This window comes from Babylonia areolata, chromosome 12 (genome assembly GCF_041734735.1).
Source record: "Babylonia areolata isolate BAREFJ2019XMU chromosome 12, ASM4173473v1, whole genome shotgun sequence".
NCBI classification, from domain to species: Eukaryota; Metazoa; Mollusca; class Gastropoda; order Neogastropoda; family Buccinidae; genus Babylonia; species Babylonia areolata.
Genome location: NC_134887.1, coordinates 20,441,986 through 20,453,253, shown reverse-complemented (window position 1 = coordinate 20,453,253; position 11,268 = coordinate 20,441,986). Strand labels below are relative to the sequence as shown.

Sequence of the window (11,268 nt, the reverse complement as noted above, 5' to 3'; positions counted from 1 at the left end):
AGAGAAAGACAGAGGCAGACTCACCCACACCCAGATACATTCAATCACCCATCAATCATCACATCCACACACACACACACACACACGCACGCGCGCACACACACACACACACACACACACACACACACACACACACACACACACACGTGAGCGATAAGCTTAAAGCGTCGAATTGTCAAGTGCTGCACTATCTGTCCCACTCCAGGCTCCACTGACGCAGACGCGCCTCAAAGCGACCCACTCAGCACACCAGTTCCCCTTCCCTCACTTACCTCTCCCTGCCCCTCCAGTGCCCATCACCCACCAACAACACAGCAACACAGTCTCTTAACCCATTGACTGCTGAGCCCTGATGAAGCGAGATCAGTGTGGTGTCAGACTCAACTGCGTCTGAATTATGAATACCTCCGAAAACGGAGTATGGCTGCCTTCATGGTGGGGGTAAAAACGGTCATACACAAAAGCCTACTCCTGTACGTACGAGTGAACGTGGGAGTAGGAGCCCACGTATGAAGAATAAGAATGATGAATGATATGGATAGTTAAACAACTCCTATCCTCGGTCGGAGACCAAGCTGTTAGTGCTTTACAAACATGGGGTTATTTGCACAACAGGCTGTCTACCTGGGTAGAGTCAACTGATGGCTGCCATTGGGAGCACATCATTTGTTTGCTGTGTCCTTCAATCAGATTACAGGCACGTACACATGAACACTCCAACAGATATGTGACATTTTACATGTACTGACCGTTCTTGTTTATTTATCCCGCTACGTAGGCAGCCATAGTATGTTTTCAGGGGTGTGCATGCTGGGTGTGTTCTTGTTTCCATACCTCACCGAATGCTGACATAGATTTCAGGATCTTTAACATGCGTATTTGATCTTCTGCATGCGTGTACACACGAAAGGGGTTCAGGCACAAGCAGGTCTGCACATATGTTAACCTGGGAGATTGGAAAAATCTCCACCCTTTACCCACCAGACACCGTTACCGAGATTCGAACATGGGACCCTCAGATTGAAAGTCCAACACTTTAACCATTTGGCTATTGCGCCCGTCCCACTCGTTTCCACTCATTTCCTACTCGTATAGTTTTCAGTAATGTAATTCACTCTGTAGACCAATGGTTTAATAACCACAAGAGGAAGAAGTCCTAATACAGACTGTTGACGGACATCCTGACTGTAATCTTGATGTTGTCCCACTGAGGGCACAGTCCTTCTCTGACAACCATACTTGTCAGCACCAGTCAGAGGGTTAATTCACTATGCATGCTGAACCCAGGAACTTTGCTAAAGACCTACCATGTGCACACACAATGAGTGTTGGCTGTATCTTCATGTGGTTGGTTTGAATTTGTTTTTCGTATCACAAGCTTTTGATTCTGTCTGAAAACGACCCTTGTAGCCCCCAGCCCCTGCTGATAAACGTCTCAGGAAATATATATGTGAATGTCGTGGTTGTTTACTGGGTCTTTGCAATTACTACCTTTGGCATGTGGGGCATATTTTGCGTCTTGGGGCCTTAGGTGGAGATTCTATATTCAACACTTGTCCACAAAACCTCAGTCTACGACCAAACATGAACAATGAAGGTCGATCATAATGATACATAATGAGACTTCCATTCAAAATCGACAATGCCAGAGTCAAAAATATTAAATTAAGCTCATTATGACATATAACGAGGTTTGTTTTCTACATTGACAAAGCTTGTGTCCATGACCAAAATGAATGTTAAACAACTAAGTCCAGAATGATATATGACGAGGCTTGTATTTGGCATTGACAGAACTTCAACCTGAGTCCACAAATTGAAAAAAAAAAACTGATTACACTAAGTCCATTCAACAATTTTTTTCAATCGTATTTCTATTCATTTCAAATATTCCCTTTTGATTCCGCCCTTCATCTACCATGTTTCCTCCAACTCACCATTCCATACCTCTTCTCTCGTTACTTTGAACGATAACATTCACACGTCAAAATTTGTACTTTAACAAAACGGCAGTGTATGTGACGAGACATCAGTAAAACTCCTCCTGGAAAAAAATCACTGCGGAATGAAAAACACGGCGAATATTTTGTATTGTATTGTTTGGGGTCACGTCGCATTGTTTCGCGTTGCATCGTATCGGATCTTGTAGTATCGTATCGTATCACTTTTTGTCACTGGACAGAGCATGAAGGAACAGTGCATCACCACCTGTATTTCTTCTTCAGTCCTCTTCTTCTTCTTTTTTCTCGTTCCTTCTTTTTTTTTCTTTTTTTTTTGAATGGCTGTTGTGTTTTTGTTTCAAATTTGCGGATTTTTTTCTACAGAAATTTTTCCAGGCTATCGCTGCCGCCGGTGGGTTCTTTTACGTGCTGCAATTCAGGGCACGGGACATCGGCCGGGTAATCGCCTCATCCGAAAAAAAACTTCACTGAGATTGATGAGACATCGCCCCTCTACACACAAGTTGTGGCTTTAGTAGGCTCTTGCAGAGGCTCCTCTTTGCTCTCCTGGCGACAGATGCTGCTGGTGTAGGTGCTGCTGCCGGAATCGGAAGTGGGGTGCAGGACGCTGGAAGTGGTGGAAGATTTACGTCCCCTGACCTTGCGCCTGAACAGACTGGAGCGCATAGCGTGCTGCAGCAAGGGTCGGAACCTGGAGATAAGAGAGGGGGGAAATATATTAATAGGATGAGAGATTGCGGTGTGTGTGTGTGTTTGTGCGTCTCTCTCTCTCTCTCTCTCTCTGAGGAAAGGATATGATTTTTTAAGAGGTGAAGGATTAGATATTGATGTGGTGTGCGTGCACGTGTGTGTGCTTACACGCGCTTGTATGTGTGTGTGTGTGTGCATTAAACTTCCCTGTGAAGCAGGAGTTTTGTTTCCCTGGCAGTGAATGGATTAAAGGTCATGGTGTTCAGTGCCAGTATCTTGGTTTGGAGATGCTGCCGTTCTTCGAGGGAGTGGAGTTCTGCTGATTAGGTGCTGGTTGATATACAGGGTTCACAAAAAGGTTCAGGAACCACCTATGATCTTGTTCCGTTTTCTTCTTGTGGGCTTGTAGAAATGATGCTGAATTTTCAATGAACAGCGATGTGTGCAGCCATTGTAATGACACCACATTACCACTGGTGCTTTTTGTTTCACCTGCACTTCCATTTCTTTATGCTGTACAACCACAGCTGCCGTATGTTAACCTCAGGATAACTGTAACGTTTTAGCTGAAATATCAACTGATTTTTCGAAAGCATTTGCAAGCTGTTCATGATGCAGATAGCCGTTTGTATTTCAAATGAGAGTCCAGAAAGATAGGACCCCACCCTCACCCCACCAACTCACCCAATTCTCACCTGGATGTAAAGAAGTAGAAGAGGAACCACCCACCCAGCACACACTTCTTATCTCTCTACAACTACCAGGCACACACCCCTTATCTCTCTACACCTACCCAGCACACACCTTTTATCTCTCTACACCAATCCAGCACACACCCCTTATCTCTACACCTGTCCAGCACACACCCTTTATCTCTCTACACCTACTCAGCATACACCCTTTATCTCTCTACACCTATCCAGCACACCCCCCTTATCTCTCTACACCTATCCAGCACATACCCCTTATCTCTACACCTATTCAGCACACACCCCTTATCTCAACACCCTCCCAGCACACACACATTATCTGAACCCCCTATCCAGCACATACCCTTTATCTCTCAACACCAACCAGCACACAACCCTTATCTCTACACCCATCCAGCACACACCATTTCCATTCCCACCCAGTTCACCCATCCCCACCACGCCCACCCATTCCAGCACAAACCCTCCATCCCTCACGTCACAAACACCCCCACCCTACCCCACCACCACCACCACCACCACCCCCACCTACCACCAATCCAACAGATCCTCACCTGGACGCGAAGAAGAAGTAGAAGAGGAAGTTGACGCTGGAGTTGGCAACCTGCAAGAGGTCACCCGCACCAGTAGCAGCGAAGACACAGGTCCAGTTGCACCAGCTGCCACGCTTGTCCTTGAAGATCGCGTGCAGCAGGTGGGCAGTGACGGCCACGGGACAGGCCAGGAAGGAGCAGCCAGCGATGCTCAGCACTGCCACGGTCGTCCTCCTGTGCTTGTTCTTGGTCTGGTGCCTGGGAGTCAGGGGACAGGAGGGGGGAAAATTAAAAGAGGAGGATTGGAGTGGCGTCTGTTTCGTTTTTGGTCTTCTTGTTGTGGTGGTCAGGAGGGGAGGGAGGGAGGGAGGAGAGAATGGGGTGAAAGGGGGATTGGGGTGTTGTGTGGAGGTGATGGGATGGGAAGAGAGCAAGGGGTGAGGAGGGGGGTGGGAAGACGGTAATGGTGGTGGTTAGTAGCATTGGTGGTAATGGTGGTGGTGGTGGTGGTGGTGGTTGTAGGCTGGTTTTTGTTTTTGGAAGTGCGGTGATTGAGAGTGGTGGAAGATGATAGTAAGGGGGGGTTGGAGGTTATGAGCGAGAGGGTGGTGGTGGTGGTGGTGGTAGTTATCAGTAACTAATTCACACACACACACACACACACATATATATATATATATACATATATATATGTGTGTGTGTGTGTGTGATTGTGTGTGTGTGTGTATACAGGGAGAGAAAGAGAGAGAGAGAGGGAGAGAGAAAGAGAGAGCTGTATGCATATATATATATATATATATATATATATATATATATATATATATATATATATGGAGAGAGAGAGAGAGAGAGAGAGAGATTATTTTTGTATCGTATTGTATTGCTATTTGTCCCAACATGTTTCGCTGCGTGAATATTGGGGGTTATCTCCCAGGGGAGAGCTCTTCGCAACAATGCAACACCAACCTGTTTTCTTTCCCTTTTATTTCTTATCTTTTTTCTTTCTTTTCTGTCTGCAGTTGAATTGTCTCCCTATCGATGTGGAGTTTTGTACAGGATTTTGCCGGGGACAAACCCATTCGTTGCGGTGCGATCTGTGCATGCTGCGCAAGACTCGAACATTCTTATCTCATCCGATTAATAATAATAATAATAATGGTATTTATATAGCGCTGAATCTTGTGCATAGACAAATCTAAGCGCTTTCGCACCAGTCATTCTCACGCACGCATAACTCTAAAACTGGAGAAACTGAAGACAAGGAAGAGGCAGGGAAGGGAGGCTATTTTGGGAAGAGGTGAGTTTTAAGGCCAGACTTGAAAGAGCTGAGTGTGGAGACTTGACGAAGCGAAAGAGGAAGTTCATTCCAAATGCAAGGTCCAGAGACAGAGAAAGAACGGCGGCCAACAGTCGAGAGTTTGAATCTGGGTATGCGTAAATGGAGTGGATCCGAAGCTGATCGTAGTGAGCGAGATGGAGTGTAGAGGTGAAGGCAGCCACAGAGATAGGAAGGGGCTGATTTGTGAATACATTTGTAGCAAAATACCTGATCTTGTACTTTATTCGGTGTGAACAGGGAGCTAGTGGAGATGTTGCAAAAGAGGAGTGATGTGCTCAGATCTTTTCTTTCTGAGGACGAGTCGAGTTTTGTATGCAGAGTTTTAATTGGTATCAAGACCACCACTCACGGTCCAGTGGAGGGGAAAAATACTGGCCAGCATGGGGATTTGATCCCGTTCGACGGGCGCAATAACCGAGTGGTTAAAGCGTTGGACTTTCAATCTGAGTGTCCCAGGTTCGAATCTCGGTAACGGCGCCAGGTGGGTAAAGGGTGGAGATTTTTCCGATCTCCCAGGTCAACATAATTATGTGCAGACCTGTTTGTGCCTGAGCCCCCTTCGTGTGTATACGCACGTTAAAGATCCTGTAATCCAAGTCAGCGTTCGGTGGGTTGTAGAAACAAGAACATACCCAGTATGCACACCCCCGAAAACGGAGTATGGCTGCCTACATGGCGGGGTGAAAAACGGTCATGCACGTAATAGCCCACTCGTGTACATTCGAGTGAACGTAGGAGTTGCAGCCCACGAAGGAAGAAGATCAAGAAGAGGATCCTGTTGGCTCCGATTATATCGTTTCCAAGGTAGACGCGTCAGTCACAGGCTAGCATTCAACTCAAACAGAATGAAACGCTATCCTTGGCGCTTCATTGTTTCTATCTACGCTCGTAACAGTTTTCCAATATGTTTTTCTTTTTCTTTTTCAGTGAAATACAGATGAAGAAATTGGACAGAGAGAGAGAGAGAGACAGACAGACAGACATAACTCAGAAATGTTAACACATGAATCGAAAAATCAAAAAGGTAAATGCTTCCCATAGTCAGCAAACCCTCTTAAGCATGTATGTTCGTTGTTTAAGATTTATAACATTACAAAACTTGGAGATAGAGAGAGAAGGGTGGTGGATGGGGGGAGGGGGGCTGCGGAGACAAAAAGGAAAAGATAGAGAAGCCGTGAAGAAATTGGACGTAGAGAGAGGGAGAGGGGGAGAGAGAGAATGGGAGAGAGAGAGAGAGAATGGGAGAGAGGGAGAGGGGGAGAGAGAGAATGGGAGAGAGAGAGAGAATGGGGGAGAGAGAGTGGGAGATAATGGGAGATAGAGAGACAGAGGGAGAGAGAGGATGGAAGAGAGAGACAGGGGGAGAGAGGGAGAGGGGGAGAGAGAGAGAGAGTGGGAGAGAGAGAGAGAGTGGGAGAGAGAGAGAGAATGGGAGAGAGAGAGAGAATGGGGGAGAGAGAGTGGGAGATAATGGGAGAGAGACAGAGGGAGAGAGAGAGGATGGGAGAGAGAGACAGAGGGAGAGAGGGAGAGGGGGAGAGAGAGAGAGAGTGGGAGAGAGAGAGAGAGTGGGAGAGAGAGAGAGAATGGGAGAGAGAGAGAGAATGGGGGAGAGAGAGTGGGAGATAATGGGAGAGAGAGAGAGACAGAGGGAGAGAGAGGATGGAAGAGAGAGACAGAGGGAGAGAGGGAGAGGGGGAGAGAGAGAATGGGAGAGAGAGAGAGACAGTGGGAAAGAGAGAGAATGGGAGAGAGAGAGGATGGGAGAGAAAGAGAGAGAGGGAGAGAGAGGGAGAGAGTGGGAGAGAGAGAGAGGGAGAGAGTGGGGGAGAGAGAGAGGGAGAGAGTGGGAGAGAGAGAGAGGGAGAGAGAGGGAGAGAGAGAAAGGGAGTGAGAGACAGAGAAAGGGAGAGAGGGAGAGAGAGAGTGGGAGAGAGAGAGAATGGGAGAGAGAGAGTGGGAGATAATGGGAGAGAGAGAGACAGAGGGAGAGAGAGGATGGGAGAGAGAGAGACAGAAGGAGAGAGGGAGAGGGGGAGAGAGAGAATGGGAGAGAGAGAGAGTGGGAGAGAGAGAGAGAGTGGGAGATAATGGGAGAGAGAAAAAAGGGAGAGAGAGAATGGGAGAGAGAGAGGATGGGAGAGAGAGAGTGGGAGAGAGAGAGAGTGGGAGAGAGAGAGAGGATGGGAGAGAGAGAGTGGGAGAGAGAGAGTGGGAGATAATGGGAGAGAGAGAGAAAAAAGGAGAGAGAGAGACAGTGGGAAAGAGAGAGAATGGGAGAGAGAGAGGATGGGAGAGAAAGAGAGAGAGGGAGAGAGAGGGAGAGAGTGGGAGAGAGAGAGAGGGAGAGAGTGGGAGAGAGAGAGAAGGAGAGAGAGAGAGGGAGTGAGAGAGAGAGAAAGGGAGAGAGGGAGAGGGAGAGAGAGAGTGGGAGAAAGAGAGAATGGGAGAGAGAGAGTGGGAGATAATGGGAGAGAGAGAGACAGAGGGAGAGAGAGGATGGGAGAGAGAGAGACAGAGGGAGAGGGGGAGAGAGAGAATGGGAGAGAGAGAGAGAGAGTGGGAGAGAGAGAGTGGGAGATAATGGGAGAGATAAAAAAGGGAGAGAGAGAGAATGGGAGAGAGAGAGGATGGGAGAGAGAGAGTGGGAGAGAGAGAGAGAGTGGGAGAGAGAGAGAGGATGGGAGAGAGAGAGTGGGAGAGAGAGAGTGGGAGATAATGGGAGAGAGAGAAAAAGGGAGAAAGAGAGAGAGGGAAAGAGAGAGAATGGGAGAGAGAGAGGATGGGAGAGAAAGAGAGAGGGAGAGAGAGGGAGAGAGTGGGAGAGAGAGAGAGGGAGAGAGTGGGAGAGAGAAGGGGGGAGAGAGAGGGAGAGTGGGAGAGAGAGAGAGGGAGAGAGAGAGAGAGTGGGAGAGAGAGAGAGAGTGGGAGAGAGAGGGGGAGAGAGAGGGGGGAGAGAGAGAGGGAGAGAGAGAGAGTGGGAGAGGGAGAGAGAGAGAGAGGGAGAGAGAGAATGGGAGAGAGAGAGAGAGTGGGAGAGAGAGAGAGTGGGAAATAATGGGAGAGAGAGAAAAAAAGGGGAGAGAGAGAGAATGGGAGAGAGGATGGGAGAGAGAGAGAGAGAGAGTGGAGAGAGAGAGAGGGGAGAGAGAGAGAGGGAGAGAGAGAGAGAGAGAGAGAGGAGGGAGAGAGGGAGAGAGAGAGAGAGAGAGTGGCAGTGGAGACAAAAGGAAAACAAAGAGAGAGGCCGTGGGAGTGGATGGAGTCGGTCAGGAGCAGACAGAGGGAGGGAGGGAGGGGGCCTGCAGGGGGGAGGGACTGAAAGACAGATGCTATAATACATATCGTTGTTACAGACCATGGCGGCACAGCCTAGGTATTGTATTACTCTTTTTTCTTCTTTTTTTGTCACAACATACCTCGTATTTCTCTGCGTGAAATTCGGGCTGCTCTCCCCAGAGAGAGCGCGTCGCTACACTGAGAGCGCCACCCTTTTGTGTGTGTGTGTGTGTGTGTGTGTGTGTGTGTGTGTGTGTGTTTCCTGCTTGCAATTTTGTATTTGTTTTTCCTATCGAAGTGGATTTTTCTACAGAATTTTGCCAGGGACAACCCTTTTGTTGCCGCGGGTTCTTTTTACGTGCGCTAAGTGCATGCTGCACACGGGATCTCGGCTTATTGTCTCATCCGAATGACTAGCGTCCAGACCACCACTCAAGGTCTAGTGAAGAGGGAGAAAATACTGACGACTGTAGCGTGATTCGAACCAGTGCGCTCAGATTCTCTCGCTTCCAAGGCGGACGCATTACCTCTAGGCCATCACTATACACTGGAAGAGACTGAGATAAAGAATACAACGAACAGGCATGTGAAAGATCGCTGGCTGTTTATAGGAGAACGCGGGATAATTTCCTAAACAAACATCTTGAACAAGGCACATGTTTGAATAACTTGAATAACTTAAGAGGGAAGGAAGTTACGATGGTAAATATAACTTAATCTGAATACAGCCTCATAAAATATAATCTTGTCAAATAATATGTACATGTGGATCTATTGTGATTTGGGATATTTTGTAGAGTGCAATGATGCAAAGCATATTTATTGTCTCAATACAAAAATTTTGATTCAGTGAAAGGTTAAACCCTTTTGATAAATTTCAATGCTAGTCTAAATACAAAGCTGTAATAACAGTTTGAATCTATACGTTTAATTTAATAATAACCCAAATGCAAAACTGTTAAATCAGTAGTATTCTTAACATAAACATACTTCAATAATGATATGAATGCAAAACGTTTGATTCAATGATAGTCCAAGTCCATTTATTTCACTGAATTTTTATATTAATCCAGTGCCTCTCAGTCCCCAGTCATCAGTTACTGTGATTGAAATATACATTTAAGAAAGAGAGAGAAACAGGCAACCGTTTGATGCACAAACAAGAGTACTATCGATGATTTATGTGAATGAATATATTAGCAGATACATCAATAATGATCTCACTCATTTCTAGTCAAAGCAGTTGTAGTACATCACAGTATGGTATGAAACACTGTTTATACCAAATGCATCACTGATATGAAATGAGATATGTACAACCCCACAGTCTTGCTCTGTAGTAATATCTGTCCACACGGTCAGCACTTACCGCTGATGCATGAAGGTGATCCTCAGCAGGTTGATGCTGAACGCCAGCAACACCAAGTTGGGCAGGACTAACCCCACTAGGTGCAGCACCACATCCATCAGGACATAATCCTCCGTGTGAGGCTTGAACATGGCCTTCATTACAATCACCAAGGCAGAGAGCAGGATGCACCATACCCCCACTGCCCCACACGTCATCACCACGTGGCCCCGGGTCACACGTTGGCCCAGCTGAGGCCTGGCCACAGCCAGCCATCGGAAGACCCCGATGATCAAGGTGATGGAGACAGACAGGGTCTGGAAGAGGTACAGTATGGGAAAGAGGTAAGCGTCAATGGCACGGGTCAGCTGGTTCTTGTAGTACAGGCCAGCACGGACAGCGGACACGAGGAGGAAGGCGTTGTCCACCAGCCCCAGGCACTGGAAGAGCAGAACCACAGAGTTGTGCTTTCTGTTGGCGTTCCAGGCCCACACTGACACCGTGTTGCCTGCCAGACCCACGATACACACAGGGATGACGGCCGCTACCAGGATCCATTTGTAGATCTGGTCTCCTCTGGAATAATCATGAAATTCGGGACGAAGAGTGTCAATGGTGTAATTGTAGGTGTAGTTATTGTAGGTGTAATTCGCATCGTCAGGATATTCATATTCATAATCATAATCATAATCATAATCATCATCATAATAATTATCTTCCATCGTTGAGGCTGTCCTGGCATCAATGTTCTTTTGTCCTCTTGTTTTCATTCCGAACGATGGCACTGCATCTTGACCCCACACGACTGACGAACTTAATGAAACTGCACGGAAAACAGATGCTGCTGGGGTTTGAATCCACTTCGTTTTGTGAGACTTGTGGTCTTGCTCTGGCTGTGCGCGTGGGCTTTGTCACTTGTGGCCAGTGAACAGTTTCCGTGTCGCTGATCTCTATCACGTGCATCAGCTGGGGTAGGAAAGAAGAGGACATTGTCAGCAGCCTGTTTGCAGTGATGTCAGCGACACGGAAACGTTCTCTCTCTCTCTCTCTCTCTCTCTCTCTCTCTGTCTGTCTGTCTGTCTGTCTCTGTCTCTCTCTCTGTCTCTCTCTGTCTCTCTCTCAGAGGAGGCACACACACTCAAATAGGCATGGGTGATACAAGCACGCCCACTTGTATATGGTAACAAATTAAACAGATTCATAAGCAGATACGTGTTGGCTACCAGACCTGCACACACACACACACACACACACACACACACACACACACACACACACACACACACACACACACACACACACATCACTCACTCACTAAACCATACATACTCGATTTTGATGAGAGATTATATAAACAATTTTTTTTAAAGATAATGAGTCCTCTTTGGAACAAACATCACAATCACAC

At 47.1% G+C, this 11,268-nt stretch overlaps 1 protein-coding gene across 1 annotated transcript; it reads right to left on the bottom strand.

Annotated features, from left to right (window-relative positions):
- Positions 1-608: 608 nt before the first annotated feature.
- On the bottom strand, positions 609-10,784 carry LOC143288441 (uncharacterized). The gene is made up of 3 exons (XM_076596930.1): positions 9,882-10,784; positions 3,916-4,152; positions 609-2,652 (listed from the first exon to the last, which is right to left on the bottom strand). Exons 1-3 carry the CDS (start codon positions 10,628-10,630, stop codon positions 2,454-2,456), a joined length of 1,185 nt encoding a protein of 394 aa, XP_076453045.1. The 5' UTR covers positions 10,631-10,784; the 3' UTR covers positions 609-2,453.
- Between the last annotated feature and the right edge of the window lie 484 nt (positions 10,785-11,268).